This window comes from Anser brachyrhynchus, assembly GCF_964034855.1.
Source record: "Anser brachyrhynchus genome assembly, chromosome: 1".
NCBI lineage: Eukaryota > Metazoa > Chordata > Aves > Anseriformes > Anatidae > Anser > Anser brachyrhynchus.
Window position 1 is genome coordinate 47,977,952 of NC_137694.1, and position 18,370 is coordinate 47,996,321.

Below are 18,370 nucleotides of genomic sequence, written 5' to 3' on the forward strand. Positions count from 1 at the left end.
TCTGCAGAGGTAATACTTAGATAAAATGAAATCTTGAAATCTCACTGGAAGTATTACAAGGAAAACTTTCATTGCATCCTGATTAGGAGCTCAGTGGCATGGCAGGTAGCTCGGCTCCTTTTTGTCTATGAGGACTGTAAAATGTACTCAAGAAAACTTCATACTTTGTAGATTTAGTCCCTTATCTTAGAGGAAATCCACAAGCATGAGATTTATTTTAATCTTTCTTGATGGTAAGAAAAAGAAAAATGAAATTATTTCCTATTTTTTTCCAGATTTTAACAGACAACTCTCCCAATGAACAGGCCCTAAATAAAGTGTTTGATCTGTGTGTTGTATGTGGAGACAAGGCATCAGGTATTTAACTTTTTTAAGGTAGTACCATTTTATAAAAGCAGTTTAAAATTCTTCTTAAGCTATGTAACACTTGGAATATGTATAGATATATGTAATACACAAACAGGAAACATACACTCTTTTTCATAGCAGAGAGTTACACTAAATATTACTCTAGGTTCTGTTGGCGGAACTTGTTTATTGCTGTTTTACATCAAAAATTGAATATGTTTCCTACCGGATAATTTTTGCCCTTCTTTCTTAGACTAACACATTTTAATTTCGATTATGAAAATTGGTTGGTAGAATAACTTAAGTGACTTGCTCTTAAGATTTTTTTCTTAAGGTCATGCAGTGAACTGACTATGTTATTGTCAGATTCTCTTAAAATAGATGAAAAAGCTGTTTGTTATTTAAAATATGAAACCAGTAGGCAAGGAAGACACTGTAGGTATCTGAAAAAAAAAACCTACTGGCCTTATGTTTATGTGGAACAGTTAGTTATTTGAAGAAGCATGATTAAAACTGTACAAACGCAGTATAGTTCCAGTTAAAAATAAACTTAAGAACAGTAGAGTTAGTTAGCTAAAATTAGACTAAGTAGGGAAATGATTGCTCCTTCAGAAGATTCTTGTGGTTTGTCTGATTGAAATCTGTGTGATGGATCTCCAATAACATCAAAATATGGGAATTGCAATTAAATACTCCTTTTTGAAGGTGATAGAAATAGAGTGTATGAAAATGCAGGGCAGGGGAGGGAAGTAGTTAACATTAGGATTTCATCATGAAAGGTAGTAGGATGTAGAGCAAACTGCCTAGAAAATGAAATCACCTAACATTTCTACTGCAGCCAAATTTAGCATAAGAATTATAGTTCCTAGAACTCTAAATGTATGTCAGATTTCACCCACATCAAAGGAAATTTATGCCAAACAAACGTAAGGTGATCTAGTTGGTCTGCTCCAACCGGGAGGACAACTTTGGGTCCCCAGTGGAGGACTGGAGCATACCTTGAGAGGCTGGTGATCCCAGGCGCTGTTCATCCCAGCCTGCCCATGGATACTGAGCCCTGGTAGTGAATGTGGGGACAGTGCCATATTTCCCTGTGCAGCTGTAGGTGCTGGGGAGCCTCCCATCTGGCAAGAAGTGGTGTGCCAGGTGCTTTGCGGACACCTCCAAACTGAAGTGCGAGAAGCTGCATCAAAGAGCAGGGGAAGAAGCAGCCCGAGTGCTTTGCTGGATTAGGTATTCATAAGCCCAGCTGCTATTAAAATGTTATACTTAGTGATACTTAATATGTACGATGCTCTGTAAATTTCACATTTGGTAGTGTGGTAACGTGGTTGTGATAATGGACTCTATAAAACCTAGAAATCAGAATTTCTAGAAATTTCAGGCAGACAAGATTGATGTATCTAAAAAGAGTTTGAGAAGAATGAGGAAAGAATCTAAAAATATATTTTCCCTTCAATTAGTTCATATTTGAGATTTATTTCCGTAGTATGCCCTACTTAGTTCAAAGAGGAGCCTTGGTGTCTCTGCAGTATGTATGTTGAGTGTTTGTCAGTGATCTTGGGTTTAATTATTTTTTCATCACAGGTTGGAATTGCCAAGTATAACTTAATCAGAGGTAGTACTTTTTAGTAATATTTTTAATTTGTGCTATAGAAGAATCAAAACAATTTACTTCAGAAAAAATAATTAAACTTTTTTCTGTAGTACATCCAAGCAATTTTTATGTTAGTATTAGAAATTTCACAGAACAGATTTTTAAAAATCTGTTCTATTTTAGTTTAGTTCTCTCATTTAAGGTTTTTACTGAAAGAACTAATGATGTAGCATTATTCTGTTAGGAAAATGAAAGGTGAAAGTAGAGCTTTGAAGCCATACGTACTGCTGACAAATGTGATATTTGCAGTTTCCATTAGATACAATGCATAGAATTTCTACAGCTGAATTTGTAATCAGCAATAACAGGATTTGACTCACTACAAGTCAATTATTATTATTATTTTTATTTTAAATGTTGCTGAAGAATTTGTAACTTAAGAGTTTCTTCTGCGTTCCTGATAACCTGTTTTCTTAGCTTTTTTAACATCGCTGTCAACAGATTCAGCAAGAAATTAATAAGCTCTTGGTTAATTGCCTGTTTGAAAAATGTATCCTGTTGAAGTGCTCTAAACCAGAAATGTGTTTCAATTACATTTTTGTGTTGTTCTGTAGCCACATGATATATTTTAAGATCTGTAACCTATGGGGAAAAATAAGAGTAAAGAAAAACTGTAAAGAAGAGGTATTAGAGTGTAAAACTAATGTCATGATTTCTGTTGTTTTGTAAATAGGGCGTCACTATGGAGCAGTAACTTGTGAGGGATGCAAAGGATTCTTTAAAAGGAGTATACGCAAGAATTTGGTTTATTCATGTCGAGGAACAAAAGACTGTGTTATCAACAAACACCACCGGAATCGATGTCAGTACTGTAGGCTGCAGAGATGCATAGCATTTGGAATGAAACAAGATTGTAAGTCTGAATAAGTGTAAATCATTTTAGCTGGCAACTGTGTTACAGTTTGTGCTACAAGATATATACTTTATAATATTACAAGATTGTTATCTCAGTTTTATATTTTTATATCGTATCTTTTTCCTTCAAAGAATTATGCAAGTTTGGTGTGATCAGAAGTCTGAAATGCTTCAAGCATATTTATTGCTTGACAAACTTAATAAACCCATTACATGAGGTAAAAGAGAATGACTTGTTGCTCCTAGGCTGCAAATGTCAAGCATGTCTGCACTTTTTTTGCACATGCAATTCAATTTTTCTATGTGTATTTTAAGCTACTGAACTTCTTAAATCCCTCTACCTTCTTGTCACTTTTGCCACAACTTGGGTTGCTGGCAAAGCTCTGCAGAGACAGTTATTCACAAGGCAGAGATCCATAGTGATCTAGAGTGCAGTCCTTACCAGTTCCTACAGATTCCAAGTTACTTTTTAGGTTTCCTTACATTGGACATAATGATACCCTAACACCACCGTAGTATCAGAATACTAAATATGCCAAAAGTAAAGCAATACAAGAATACTTCAGTGCAAATACTGCCACACTGCTGCTATACTCATGGTATTAGTCCTGTGCTCTGCTCTGTGCTATCCGCCTGTATTTTGCTGACCCTTTTGAACCTCTGTGGACGTTGTCCACCTTGCAGCCCCTCATCTGCCAGCAGAAGCCAGTAATGTTTTTCCAGCACAGGGGAAATGACTTCAGAAAGGGATGAAAAGCTGAGGGCATGAAGTGTATCTCCCCGTTACGCTCGAGTTCAGCTGGCAGGACTTTGTCCCTCCACGGAGTCCTCAAGCAGAACAAAACAGCTAGGGCTGGGGGTCAGAAGGCACAAAAGGGAACTCTGGGTCCTGGGGGAAGACTGCGTGGAGGAGAGGATTGTTCTAGGACATGAAGTCCTAGGTCTCGCCTAGGAATGGGGAGAGGAAAGAAAACTCAGTACTGTCTGGTGCTGTAGCTTCCTCAGTGTGGTTATTTGTCCCTTGAAGAAGGCTTGGCCCTTTTTCAGCAAACTCGGATCCAGCTAGGGAGTACAGGGTTAGCAAAGGAAGAGCAAGACTTTTGCCCACCCTTTCAAAGCACCATTCACGTATTACAGGGTAGGTTTAATGGCATTGTAAATACATGATGATACTATGATGGTTGTTTTTGTGATAATTATCACTATAAAAATTGAAATAGTATCATAGTCTACTACTAACTTGAAAGTTTTTAAATTTTTTTTTTTATACATTTTCCAAAACAGCATAACTTAAGAAAGTTGTGTTTTTTTGTCTTTGTTTTAAAAAATATCAACATTCAGGGTTCTCTCTGTAGGTTTAAACTATTTCTATGTGCAATACAATGTTAAAGAGGCTCTGCTAGTCATTAGCCAGTGCTTATCAGGTTGCTGAATTGATGCATATTTAAAATTATGTACAGACCAGGTTTATAATTTTTCCAGGGTCTTAATTCATTCTATAAAATTACTTGTACCATTTTAAAATTTGTAGAAGAAAAAATCCTTTTAAAAAAATAAATTGCCTCTTTGAAAATACCTTTTATTAATTAAATTCTACAGTAACAACATTGTATTAGTTTGTTATTTTTCCAGAAATTTGGTTTTCCTTTTACTGAGTTTACAGTTTGATTTTACAAGCTTTCCCTCAGCTTTATTCCTGAGAGCTGGAGAATTCACCATGGGGTATTATACTTTAAATTTCACTTTAATATTCTCTAATTCATCCAAGACAAGGTGATGTTTCTATAGGCTAAAGCACAGATTCATTCCACCTAATTTCACTGAGCTATTCAAATTAAAAATGTGTTTGTTTTATTACATAATTGATTTTGGGTCAAGGTCTCACCCAGATCTTGAATGGTCTGAACTGGACTTTGCGAATGTCCCTTTCCCCGTCTATTTTATAAGCTCCGAACTTGGTAGGCTTCCATAAGTGTACGAAGTCATGTGGTTCAATGACCTGCTGTCCTTTAAAAATGAACTGAGAGTGTGGCTAGTGAAATTGAGAGAGAGAAGCAGTAAGCCTCCCCTTAAAGACCCAAATTGAACATAAGGTATAACGGGATTTCTGTCTTAACTGTAACTTGAAAAATTTTTCAGTTTGTATATGTTTGATATCAGACTTTGACTACTACATCATTTCATTAAGAACAAATCAAGTGCGTTTGTTGTTTTTTACTCGAGATACTAGTTTACTGGTTATATATATATTTTAAGTTATGATCTCTGTACATACTCAGAATTGTTATTAAAATTGAAGAGTAAGTAAAGAAAAAAGGATTATTTCTTAGACTGTAATTTGTGATGTAACATAATAGTTTCATACTGTTTTATTAGCTGTGCAGTGTGAAAGGAAACCTATTGAAGTGTCAAGAGAAAAGTCTTCAAACTGTGCAGCTTCTACAGAAAAGATCTACATTCGGAAAGATCTTCGCAGTCCATTAGCTGCAACTCCAACTTTTGTAACAGACAATGAAACAGCAAGGTATGTAAATTCTACTCCAAAAGCAGCTGTCTCTGTTTCTGGAAATGACCCCCAAATTAAAATGCATGCTGTTTTGTGTCAGGTCGACAGGTCTGCTGGAATCAGGAATGTTTGTTAACATTCATCAGTCTGGGATAAAAAGTGAGCCTACTGTGTTGATGACTCCAGATAAGGTATGTGATGACATGACTGCTATGCTAGGTGCTGATTCATATACTTTTTGTTTGCTATAATGGTGTATGTAGGGATGGAAGGTTGTTCTGTTTTGTTGTACCTTTGTTTTAATAAATTCATGTTTAAAACATTCATTTACAATATTGCCCAGTGCTGTAGATGCCTTCTCTTCAAAAGAATGCTTCTAGCTCTGCGTAGTAAAAATGCTAAAAACTCTGCAAAGCAAATGCCTTCCTCCCCCATTTTTGGAGAGCCTTAAGGGCCACCTTATTTTACTTTGTCTGTGGTAATCCTGACACTTGGAGATTACTTTTCTTCCCATACAGTGAGGTGTTTGTAAAACCTCACATGGCTATGGCATTATCACAGTGCATTTCAAAAATACTGTTAGTTTTTCTTTTTTTTTCCCCTTTATTGCTAATATTTTTTCAAAGCTAGTAAGAGCTGTCTGAGCAACAGTTTTTGTTTCTGATATATTTCTGAGCTGGTTTTCATTTGTTTCCATTTTGTTACGCATACCAATCCACTAAATTGATGTGATAATGTCCCTACACATGCACAGTAGGAAGCTTCTGTATTTTTCTAGCTGATATTAAATTACCTCACACTGTTTATGTGCATTTTTCCTCACTCTGTCTGCAAAAGGCCCCACCAAATGTTGTTTCTTCCATTTAATTTTTCTGGCACTATCTCTATGACTAAGTGAGTTAAATGACATGTAGCATGCTGGTTTTAGTAGCAGCTTACTTGCCTGTAAACGTGCATTTTCCTTATTATTTATCTATTTATTTATTGTGGAGTAGGGTGGGAAACATGGCTTAACTGCCTGCTTGAAGTACTGGTCACTACTGAAACAGCTTGTTCCCTTGCAATTAAATAAAGTTATAACAAAAAGGCTGCAGCAGAGTTATTTTCCTGCTTGCTTGAAGGTGACTTTTTGTATGTTCCTCCTCTTCAAACATTCTCCTATTACTATGATATTGTTTACATGAGGAAGGAAGGGAAGAAGGGAGGGAGGGAGGGAGGAAAGGAAGGAAGGAAAGGAAGGAAGGAAGGAAGGAAGGAAGGAAGGAAGGAAGGAAGGAAGGAAGGAAGGGAGGGAGGGAGGGAGGGAGGGAAGGAAGGAAGGAAGGAAGGAAGGAAGGAAGGAAGATAAAAATGCAATCTAGTTCAGCCTCACAGTCCCAGTTACTGACCAGTGAGTGGATATGCTGAAACTTCTGCCTGCGCTTGCTTGCCATCTGTAGCATTCTTTCTGAAAGAAATAGATAGCTATTACTTGTAAAAGTAAATGTCCAAATATTTCATATTTTAGAAGCAGTGCAGGGTCTAATTACTACATTATGATTACACATTTAATGAATACAATAATTTTCTTACAGGTCTATTCACAAGCTCAGTTCATTAGTGTGGAAGTTAGATTCTGATATTACAAGTTATCTGCTGCCAATATGAAAGAATTAAAAGCTATAATATTCCCTTAGGTTGAAGCCTGTCAGGGAGATTTAAGTACACTGGCAAATGTGGTGACATCACTAGCAAACCTCGGTAAATCCAAAGACATGTCACAAAGCAGTACAGAGCTATCTATGATTGAGAGTTTAAGTAATGGAGATGCGTCATTATCTGAACTCCAGCAAGAAGAACAAGCTAGTAGTGATGTTACAAGGTAAGGCGCATTAGACTTGAAAATATTATACTTTTCAAGAATGTCTCTGTTCATTCAGAGCATTAATTAAGTCATCACAATGTAAGTAATTTATCTGCATCTAAAATAATAGCAGTAAGAGCATGAGCTCATGTTGAAGATCAAGCTTGTAAGATTATTCCAAATTAAATCATAAGTTAGGTATGAGAAATAAATACAGTTATTTGTTCTTGGAATTAATTTCAATGTAAATCAGCTGATTTTCATACTTTTTTGTTTGTCCTTAATAACGTGTGTTAGATCTTCTACTATATTCATAGTACTTTGTATCATCCTGGAAAACTGTTTCTTAACGATCGCATACGTGTAAGTAGTTTAATGCCCATAGCAGTTAATTACCTTAAAAGCTTGAAAAGCATTTTCTTTCTAGATGGGAGAACTCAAAGAATGCTCACTGTCAGTACAAATGCATTCATTATATATCTTACGAACTTGTGTCCTGCACTGGTTTTAACTGAGCCATTTTGGTGAGCATACATGTGAGGTATTCTGTGTAGTAGTTATTCCTTCAGTCAGAATCATGTTCTTCCTTGATTGTCATTCCGTGCAGGCTTCTGACAATTGTCCCAGCAATATTTCTTTACACCCCATCTATATTATACATGCTGTTTTGAAAATGCATACGTAGAGTAAATCGATCAAGAAAAAAAGATTGGTATATAGTAAAGTAGTTTGTACTGACTCAAATACATGATTTCCCCTATACTCCACTCTACTACTCAGTATAATTGCAAGCAGAATGCATTTGTTCTGCTTCTTTCTTCATATGTACTACTTAGAAAGTCAGTGTGACCTTTGCTGTGTTCTCCTAGGTAAAGAACATGAAGTGTAAGGAGCGTTGCTGTATATGCTGACAAACATCAGTCAGTGATATGGCTGTTCAGTAAGATGCAGTAATAAGGTTGCATGATTACCTGTTACTTGTTTATTTCCTGGCACTTTCAGATGCTTGCTTTTGCCAACTTCAGTGTTTCTGTTCAGTTTTAAAATCTGTCTACAGAAATCCATCAAGTTCTCAGCCAGCGAGCTTGAAAGAGCTCTGACTCAGGTTAACGTGTACTCGTATCTAGTAGGTCACCTAACAGATCCCCAGTAGGGAGTTTCAAAGAAAATACTCCTGCGAAAGGGAAGTTGTTACTCAAACAGAAACTAAAATTTCTGTTGAAATCTTTGATTTCCGTGCCAGACCTTGTGCCAGCTTGATCGTATGGACACAGGTGTTCACAGAAGAAAATGATTTTAAGGGGTTTCCATTAGCAGGTTTTATCTATCAGTGTTTTTCATGTATTTTATTATATTCCACTGCTTGCAGCTACAGAAGTTAAGCTTTCAATTTTGCTGACACAAGTTTAGCGTATAACTTTGTTGCTAGTATTCCGCTGCTTTTATATTGTAATGTTACATGCTTTGTCCTCTAATGGCTTCATTATCTATGTTCATATTTTACAGCTAATCAGGAGTCCTGTTATATATCTGTTAGTGGCTGAGCTCGACGAAAAGAGAACCAAAGTTGTTTCTAACAAAGGGTATCAATATGATGTATTTAATGTTGATAATACATTTTTTCTTACTTTGTGAGCTGGTTTTTGTAACTTCAAGGCAAGCTCTGGTCTGGATTCTCTTTTCCTTGGTGTTTTAACTTGCAACCATTGCTCATGTTGAGACACAATACATGAAAAGGACCTACAGTGTAGAGCCATTAAGAAGCAGAACTTCTGCTTACTTTTGCAGTCTTTCTTCTGCAAATTTATGATATAGGAGGCAAAAGATTTATCTGAAAGCAGACATCCAAGAATAAGTTGGAAACAAAGTACCATGGGAAGACATGGTTAGCAGGGTACCTGCCCAACATTATGTAAAAAGAATGCTGTAACCTAAGCTAGAATAAAAACAGAGTTGTAGCAGAGGCATATGACGTTACCTGTTGGAGAAAGGGGAGATCTTGTTACTGGGTTACATTTCTGTCCCTGCTACATGCAAGAGCTCTGAAAAGATCCTATTTTCCTAAGCAGCTGCCATTGAGCTACTGATTTTGCCTTATTACACCTAAGGCAACCAAGAGGGAGCCACACAGGACCTGAAACTCAGATTTGCTAGCAGGAGAAGGACAATATAACTTCAGAGCTTGCCCACGAGTGCACTCTGTTTCTGTTCACTTTCCATATATTTGAGACGGAAAACTTCCCAGGTACATCTGTGTAGTCCACTTGTGCACTCCCCAGTCACCCTCCTGTGTACACAAAAGGCTAGATCCTGGGCTAGGATCCAAAACTGTTCTAGCTAATTTACCGTCTGAAGCCTAAGGCAGTGTCAGCAGCTAGTTTATTGTGTTGTTTCTTTTGGTTGTAAATGGTTACGTTGAACACAGCATGCATTTAGGGTGGTTTTTTTTAGTATTTTAATATATGTAGGTAGCAAAGGAGTATGGAAGAAAAGGTAGGCAGAGTTCTACTTCAGACTTGGACATTAAATCAGTAATTTTAGATATTGTGGCAGTAAACACGTCTGTACAAATTGAGAATCATGTCCACGTAATCATCTTCTGTAAAGTTTTCAGATCTCTGCGTGAGTTTTTCATGTGACTTTGTACAAATGATACTGTTCTCAGGATATGTCATCTGTCTGTAGGTAGTAATCAAGCCTGTATATTTGTGACTGTAGATGTATCAGTTTTGGTTCTCAGGTGTGTTCGTGCACACAATGGATGTGTTATCAAGCAGGAAAATAAAGAGTAATACATCTGTGCTCCTCCTGGCATCTCCCCAGTAATGTTAGTGCACATGCCTTGGTCTTCACAGGAGTCGCTGCCCCACCTCAAGGGATACTAAGGATGGTATTGAAAGCATGTGAGTGCTTTCTCTTACATATTTAGAAGCTGTCTTCTCAAATTAAGTTGAATAAACTAACCACAACTCATTGCTTATAGAAGCTTATTCCTTCTGTTTGTGCTTGTTAGCAGCAAAAATCTGTAAAATTTACACGTGCAGTAAGTTGTTTTAACAGCAGCCTGATGATCATGTGCTCAAAATGCTTATGCCAGCACTCTCAGTAAACATCACTAAAGAGATCTTGAAAGGCAAACTGTGATTCAGCAGCACAATCAGTATGTCAAAACTGTGAATTTGTTGGCAACTAGTGCGAACAGGATCTGCTGCTAATTTTTTGCTTCAGAGACACTGTAAGTTTGAGTTTTCAGGGATTTTGTTTTGTATAGTGGCAGGAAAAGCATGTTAATGACTTTTATTTTCCAAGTCTTTGTTTTTATTTTCCTTTGGTTATTTGAAACAGACGTCTGAATACAGGTTTCAGACATGTGCAGATTCCTCCTAAATTGAAATGGTCTCTTAAGATGATTTTTTTTTCGTTTTATATTTTCGTGATCATACAGGGCATTTGATACCCTTGCAAAAGCATTAAATCCAGGAGAGAGTGCAGCGTGCCAGAACTCTGACAGCGTTGAAGGCAGCGTCCAGCTGATCGGGGGAGAAACAAGCATGAATATCGTTGAAATAGAGGGGCCACTGCTCAGTGATGCCCATGTAGCATTCAGGGTACTTAATACTCTTTATTGTTGGCTGTTTATAAACGTTTTAATTTGGTGGTACAACATAATTAATGATCTGATTACATTTTCTTTTGGATTTCTTTGAAGAGGAATTATTCAGGTATCAGCATTCATTTCCGATGAATGCACTGCTTTTGTTCACTGGTTAGCTGTTTGCTTGGTAAAAATTAACAGCTCTCAGTTGTTTACTTGAACTGTTTGTTTTACTGTTTTTTACCTGAAAAATAGTAGGTAATCAGAGCAAAGGGATTTACACGGAAAACTTTAACAGCTAAGGGAACATATAGTTGCTTTTTTAGAGAGGCAAATATTTTCTGACTTCATTTCTCTTTTTATGAGCATGTAAAAATTACTCTTTTTTTTTTCCATCATATTGTTATTCATGGACAAATCAAAAATCTTGCTCATCTTTTAGATTGCATTAAATGTTGCCTCTCTCAACAACAGTTTGGTCACTAAAATAAACATATCTCTAATGTAAATGTCAGTTTTGTTTTAAATTGTCTTAGCCAAACCATTTTATTACAAAATCTTGATTTCTGAGGATAAAACTAATATGCTATAATTAGGAATTTCGGGTCAATTCCTGATTTCTTTACATACACAGGTGAAAGTTACATATTTGTCTATATGTAAGCATAAGCAACATCATTCTAATTACAGTGGTTCTTCTAAAACTTCTGTTCTTTACATAATGCCTCCAAAGTTGAGTTTTATTTGGGATTTTTCATCCCCAGGGTTCCCAGACATAAATCTTTATCTAAGCTAAGATTCAAAATTGTCATCATTTTTGTTGCTTTGTAGTCACTGTGGGATATACACAGTGTGGCTAGTAAGCCAAAAAACAGTCATTCAGTTTTATTTCAGGATTATCTCACGTTTATTTTAAAAATAATGTTACTTTCTTCTCTTAAACCCTGGAAGTTATTTTTCATATTATGTTTTATATGGAGAAAGTCAAATAATTGACTTGCACTTATTTTTTTTATTATTTATTTTATTTTCTGGCAGCTCACCATGCCTTCTCCTATGCCTGAATATCTTAATGTTCACTATATCTGCGAGTCTGCCTCCAGGTTGCTGTTCTTGTCCATGCACTGGGCACGTTCCATTCCGTGTTTCCAAGCTTTAGGGTAAGTGTTCAATTACTCTATTTGCTCATGTTGTGAATACACGCTTTTAAATTTATTATTTGTACTGTAGTCTTCAGGGACACTTAAAAATATAAACCAAGTTTATTAAAACTGTTCTATAAATCTTCAATATGAAGGTAGATATGCTGAATCAAAACTACTCACAGCTTCAGTTCAGTTCAAGTATTTGGTTGGGTTTCGAAGAAAAAAAGTAGTAGATTCATAACGATCAAATGCCTGCTCAGTGCCTCTTCTTACATAAATTTTCAGTAAGTAGGACTTGCTATCATTTTTGAATATCTCCCTCCAAAACTTAAGAAGCTTATCAGGCAGTTGCCAAAAAGAAGCCCCTTTCTGAAGCTTCAAATACTGCTATCTTTATAAGTGAGGTAGTAGTATTTTTGCCTTCAATAAACTATGTGAAGAACATGCTTAGCTAGGTTCAGCAAGCTTTAGGATTAATTTGTTGAGTTGTAGAGGATTTTCCAAAAACAAATGGTTGCAGTAGCCAGAAAGTAATTTTTATTATACTCTGTAAAGTTTGTGTAACATCCTGTTTTTCCAGCAAAATTCAGTGTATCGCTTAACATTCTCAAGCTAAATGTAGTAGTACATTGCTGATCATCATGAGAAAACAACTCAAATCGACACTGGGAAAAGTGATGTATGTTACTATCAGAAACCAAGATTGTGAAGACAAATCAAATAAATCAGCTGTGTTAAAATATGATACAAATCTATCGGCTGTGATACAAATGGAGTATAAAATCATGTTTGTTCCTCATCCAGTGTTTTTTTCTTGTAATTCAGTATCAGAATAGTAGTAGCAAAGAGAATTCCTGTTTATAGTGAGGGATTGTCTCCTTTCTTGTCAGAAGCGTTGATGATCTGTGTTTACTCAAATGTTTAAGCCGAATTACTCTACATTGTTTAAGACATTGCACTGTGTGTAATTAAAGCCTGTGTTTTGAAGAAGGAAAAAGTAACATTTTGTAAAACTAAACAATAGCAAGGAGGGAAAAGTGGGTAAATGTGATATTTTAGTAGAAATTGTTGTCCTGCAGGATTTCAAAATACTTAGCAAATTAACATAGTGAACTGCGTCCTTGTACATTTTAAAAAGTTTTTTACAACAGAGAGACAATGCAAAGTAGTGTTACAACAACAAATAGGAATTGCTTTCTTAAAATAAAATCTGCAAAAGACCTGCCTATCTAAAAAGATTTAACAAGAAATGTGTATAGAAGATCTGCATTTTTTGAAATGTGTCACTTCCCAATATATTTGTCTGTTTGAATAAGAAAATGGAGGAGTAGGCTTTCTGAAAGTTGTTAATACTCGCCTGTGCTGACATTTGCAGTCCCAGTCAAGATCATGGGCAACAGTGGAAGCTTATTTGATATTAATGAAGCTTTTTAAAGTTGAGGACATTATGTGCTGTATAATTTTAACTTTTAGAAGGGTGACTCATATTTCATTTTTAAAATGAAGAGAAATTCATGGTATTAGCAGTTGAGAGGAGTTGATGAGCCAGAGCAAAGTGCTAATTGTTTGGTAAAATAATTGTATCCAAGTGGTTCCCTCCCCAAGCGCTGTTTTCCTTAGTCTCGGCAAGATAGTTGGCTTAGACATACTAATTTAGGTAACGATATCAAGATACTGCTTAGTTCATTTTCCTGCACAAGAATCTCTGTAGGCAAAAGGGATTCCTACTGAAATGTTAATCAGGCTGGTTACAGCCACTTAGTTTTTTGGGGCTACATAAGTGTGATCAGCTAATTCTGGTATAAGTTTGATCATCCATAAAGTAATGTATTAGCTTTAATATGGAGAGCTTTAAATATGCTTTTCTTCTTTGAAAATCCTGTGGTTCTTTTTAACTTTCATGTGGTCATGTGATTCTTTTAACTCTCCATTATTTATATTTACTGGCTCAAACTGTGAAACATGGTACTTGAATTTGACTCCTCAGTGGTAGGATTTCCTTTTTATAAGGTACTGAGCTCTTGTTAAGCCCTGCAAGTTAGAGATGCTTGGCATCACGGGAAGTTAGGTTACTAATATGGAAGGGCTGAATATTAATAGGCCTAATTTTAAGCTTCAGCATTAAAAAAAATTAAAAAAGACTTAGAAATTGCACCAAACTGTCAGATTTCAAGTTAAAAAAATAAAATTAAAGACTTTTGAGTCTATTCTGCAACTACAATACAGCAACAATGCAAACTTTTTTTTGGCCCATGCATATAAATCTTACCTAAAAATGAGTGTGAATCCTAGGAAAACTAGCGTGATGGAAATGATGGAATATACTTAGACAGTTGTCATTTACTGTAACTTCAGCTTGCTTTTCTGGTAGAGATCTGTTGCCTTTTTGATCATTAAAACAAAAATGATTTCTTTACAAATGTCACTTTAAAACGTGTTTTAATCCTAGCGTTTTAAAATAATTTAGTGTTTTAATTTGTTCTGGTACTGGCTGCAGTGATTGAATTAGATGGATGTTTTATGAAGTGTTCTTCAAACAAAAAATGTAAAGCCAAGTGGCTGGTTTTATTAAGTGAAATTAATGTACTTTTTTTTTAATAGACAGGATAACAGCATATCATTAGTAAAAGCCTGCTGGAACGAACTTTTTACGCTTGGTCTTGCACAATGTTCACAAGTTATGAACGTGGCGAATATGTTAGCTGCATTTGTTAATCACCTTCATAGCAGTTTACAGCAAGGTAAGGTGAATATTGTGCACGTTTGCAGACTTGGGGAATTACATCATGGTTTTTAAGTTTTGAATTGAGCAGTTTATTACTTATCTGTCAATTGTTAATGAAAATTTACTGTTCATAAAATTTAACAATTGGTATTGACTCAAAATAATACTAGAAAATACAGTTCTCAAGATGACAATTTTTGGCAATTTTTCCAAAGTCAGCTGTCAACTATGCTAATGCTTCCTTTCCCCCAAATTAAAAAAAAAAACACAACTATATATATATATTTGCCCATCTTTGTAATGCAGGTTAGCTTTTACTGTTTGTTTCGGTTTTTAAACATGTTTGATATCTGTGTGAACTCTAATAGTGTTCTGCTGTTCTGTTGGTGTACATCAGCTCAAAATAGGAATATTTCAGGCAGCCTCAACTTTAAGAACACAAGTGTACTGTAAATATGATTCCTCTCTACCAAGGGTGTAAAGAAGAACCCAACTGTCCTTGCTGTTCATAGCTGTGAAACAAAGCAGCCAAATGCCACCTTCGTGATGTACTTCCTGTACATAACTTGGCTTGTATATTAGTTTTAGACTCCATACAAGTCTTCCAAGCAGATTTGCACTAAGTATGCCTCCTTCCTTTTATCCTATGTCCTGCATCTTTTGCATGTTTTACATTAAATGAAGTTGGCCTTCTCTTTCATTTAGTCTACAGTGAAGGAAATGTTCTTGAGTGATATTCAAACTGAAGTAGGGGAGTCTTTTAGTTAATATAAAAATCTTTATCTGTTCATAGTCTAGCACATTTTTTAAGTTAGATATACATACAAAAATGTTAGCATTTTCAGGTTTAACTAGATTTAGGATTATTTGCTGTTACTCTCTTTAATGCTATGCAAAAAGAGATTGGTAAACCATAGAAAAATAACTCTCTAAATTATAAGTTTTTCCTCTCCTTTTATGATGAAGAGATTAAAGAGTTCATTCCTAGGGGTTTTCAGGTTTAAACAAATATCCAAAAGATCCTGCTTTAAATAAACAATAGTTTGTAATAAAAACAAATTGATTAAACCACTAAACATAATGGATCAGCTAAATATGAACAAATTGTGATTATCTTTAGGAAGGATGCAAATGGAATTTGGGGACTTACATCAGTCTACATAATTTATAAGCGTGTTCACCAAAAACTTTAATAATTAATGATGGTTTTACCTTTACTACAAATGTATATTCTTATTAATTTGGGAATTCAGTTTGAATGTACAAATCAGAAATTTATATCCAACGTCTTCCAGTTACTGAAGGGGAACAGCTCTGCACCAACATTCCCAGGAAAGGTGTATAGTGTACCTTCTTTTTCAGCAGTGGCATGGTCTTTGACCAACTAAAGTAACCCATCAATATAAATACTGCACCTGACTCTTAGGTGTACAGTGTAGATCTGCAATAGCAATGTTGCCTTTAGTTATAAATAGTCTTTCCTTGATTTAGTCCACCTCTGGTTATTGGAAACTTCAGTGACAGAAACTGTTGTGTAAAGATTATTTAGACCTAGTATGTAAGTTTATAGATGGCATAGATTCCCCACTGTTTGATCTAATACAAATGATTAATGTTTTTAAAAATCCAGTGTGAATACATTTTTGCACGTGTGTTGACATTGGGGTTTTTATATTTTATGTATGTGTCAACTCAGATAAGCTGCCAACAGACAGAGGAAAACTAGTAATGGAGCATATCTTCAAATTGCAAGAGTTCTGTAACAGTATGGTTAAGCTTTGCCTGGATGGATATGAATATGCATATTTGAAAGCAATCGTACTCTTCAGTCCTGGTATGTAATTATTCTTAATGTAAACATTTATTCTTTTTCTACAACTATAGAAACTTAAGGTGTTAAAAGTCAGTTTAAAAATTCATAGAATCATTTCAGTTGGAAAAGACCTCTAAGATCATCAACCTTTAAAAGAATTTTCTGTGTTTTCCACAAGGGTATATGTCAGGTAAGCTATGGCGGAGGGGTGGAACTAGATGATCTTTGAGGTCCCTTCCAACCCAGGCCATTCTATGATTCTGTGATTCTGCAAGTTCTAGGAAACAAATAGTTCATAGTTTTTTATTTGCTTTTTTGTCTGATGCTATTATTTTTTTCCCACAAATGATATTTATGCATACAATATTCCAATAAATATCAGTGGATTGGAACAATGCTGTTCCATGCAACACAGAGAACAGAGGTATATCATAAGGAATGATGTAAACATTGCAAGTACTGCATTTATTTGAACTCTTCAGAATGTCTGGTTGTATTATTAACAACGAAGTAAAACACCAACGTAGAGGAAAAAAATAAAGAGGTAAAGCAGCATCCTTCATTAAAACTGTTGGAAAACTTGAAGTTGCTACAGCTATCAAATAATCATTTCAGCATGCTTACAAGTAGATAATCTGTATGGATTTTAAAGCATCTTATATGGAACAGATATAACAATATAGGGTGTCTTTCAGATCACTCAGGTCTAGAAAATGTGGTACAGATAGAGAAATTTCAAGAAAAGGCTTACATGGAGTTCCAAGACTATGTAACAAAAGCATATCCAGATGATACTTACAGGTATGTAAACTTACATGCTTACTTGATTGATTCTCTTTTCAGAGCACCAACAATATTGATATGTACAGTATTTCTTTTAATAAATATGTGCATTTTATTCTTCTTAAATGTAAAAAATTACCTTTAGGGCACTTAAAATATTATGTATATATTCATACATATTATGAATATAATGTATCTACTTATTCATTATTATTTTCCAAAAAGAAATATTGTAAATAAAATAAATGAAGTATTTTTTTTCTTTTTGAATTGCACCTATGTAGAGTATTTCGTCATTTAGTCTAAGTCCAAACATTGTACAGTCCCTGCACATAGACTTACATATTTGCATTTTTGTACTGTTGAAGGCATGACTAACTATATACTCTACTGATTTAAATATCTAAGCCTATCATGAACTAGATATAGCAAATTTTGACCAGTATTGTTCCTAGTTAATTTTTTCTGTTCTCTTACTGATACTTGAACAACACTGAATTGTGTGACCAAGTAACACTTTTTACCAAACTTACTTTCCAGACTGTCTAGACTCCTTCTCCGATTGCCTGCTCTTAGGCTGATGAGTGCTGCCATCACCGAAGAGCTGTTCTTTGCAGGACTAATTGGAAACGTTCAGATTGATAGCATCATCCCATATATCCTGCGAATGGAGACAGCGGACTATAACACTCAAATAATTGGTCATGCCGTATAAAAGTAGCAATCAAGGATTCTGCACCATGGCAGTCATGGTGATGTAAATGCATACCCTGTCTCCAAGAGATGGCAATAAGCCTTCACATGCACCTATCTAAAGAAGGCTAATATTCCTCCTTTCCAGTACACTTGGGAAATGTGGTGGAGTGTCTGAAGGAATATAGGATCGCTTCCTATTTTTCATCTGATCTTCAAGGACTTGTAAATTAACTTGATATCTGAAGAAAGTCAAGAATTGTCCATCCTATTTTTGTAGATAGATGAACTTGGAATATTTGTTTATGAAGTCCAGGCTTGTGAAGAAATTGAAGAAGCTTTGACTGAACTAAGGTATCTCAACTTAGTTTGATGTTTTAGGCAAATAAATTAACTTTCCTCTCTGA

The 18,370-nt window shown here is 35.3% G+C and overlaps 1 protein-coding gene across 25 annotated transcripts in view; it reads left to right on the forward strand.

The window, feature by feature from the left end:
• Positions 1–18,370, forward strand: part of NR2C1 (nuclear receptor subfamily 2 group C member 1) — a 52,158-nt gene extending 33,788 nt beyond the window's left edge. For 23 of the 25 annotated variants that reach the window (XM_080577462.1, XM_080577467.1, XM_080577469.1 and 20 more), the window contains 12 exons: positions 276–357; positions 2,679–2,858; positions 5,237–5,384; positions 5,467–5,557; positions 7,043–7,227; positions 10,065–10,112; positions 10,655–10,817; positions 11,843–11,964; positions 14,551–14,690; positions 16,371–16,508; positions 17,183–17,288; positions 17,811–18,370. In XM_080577462.1, the coding sequence (XP_080433588.1) occupies positions 276–357; positions 2,679–2,858; positions 5,237–5,384; positions 5,467–5,557; positions 7,043–7,227; positions 10,065–10,112; positions 10,655–10,817; positions 11,843–11,964; positions 14,551–14,690; positions 16,371–16,508; positions 17,183–17,288; positions 17,811–17,985 (1,578 nt within the window). In that variant the 3' untranslated portion in view covers positions 17,986–18,370. The remainder of the gene's footprint in view (positions 1–275; positions 358–2,678; positions 2,859–5,236; positions 5,385–5,466; positions 5,558–7,042; positions 7,228–10,064; positions 10,113–10,654; positions 10,818–11,842; positions 11,965–14,550; positions 14,691–16,370; positions 16,509–17,182; positions 17,289–17,810) is intronic. The other 2 variants (XM_080577465.1, XM_080577474.1) reach the window with 1 other exon arrangement.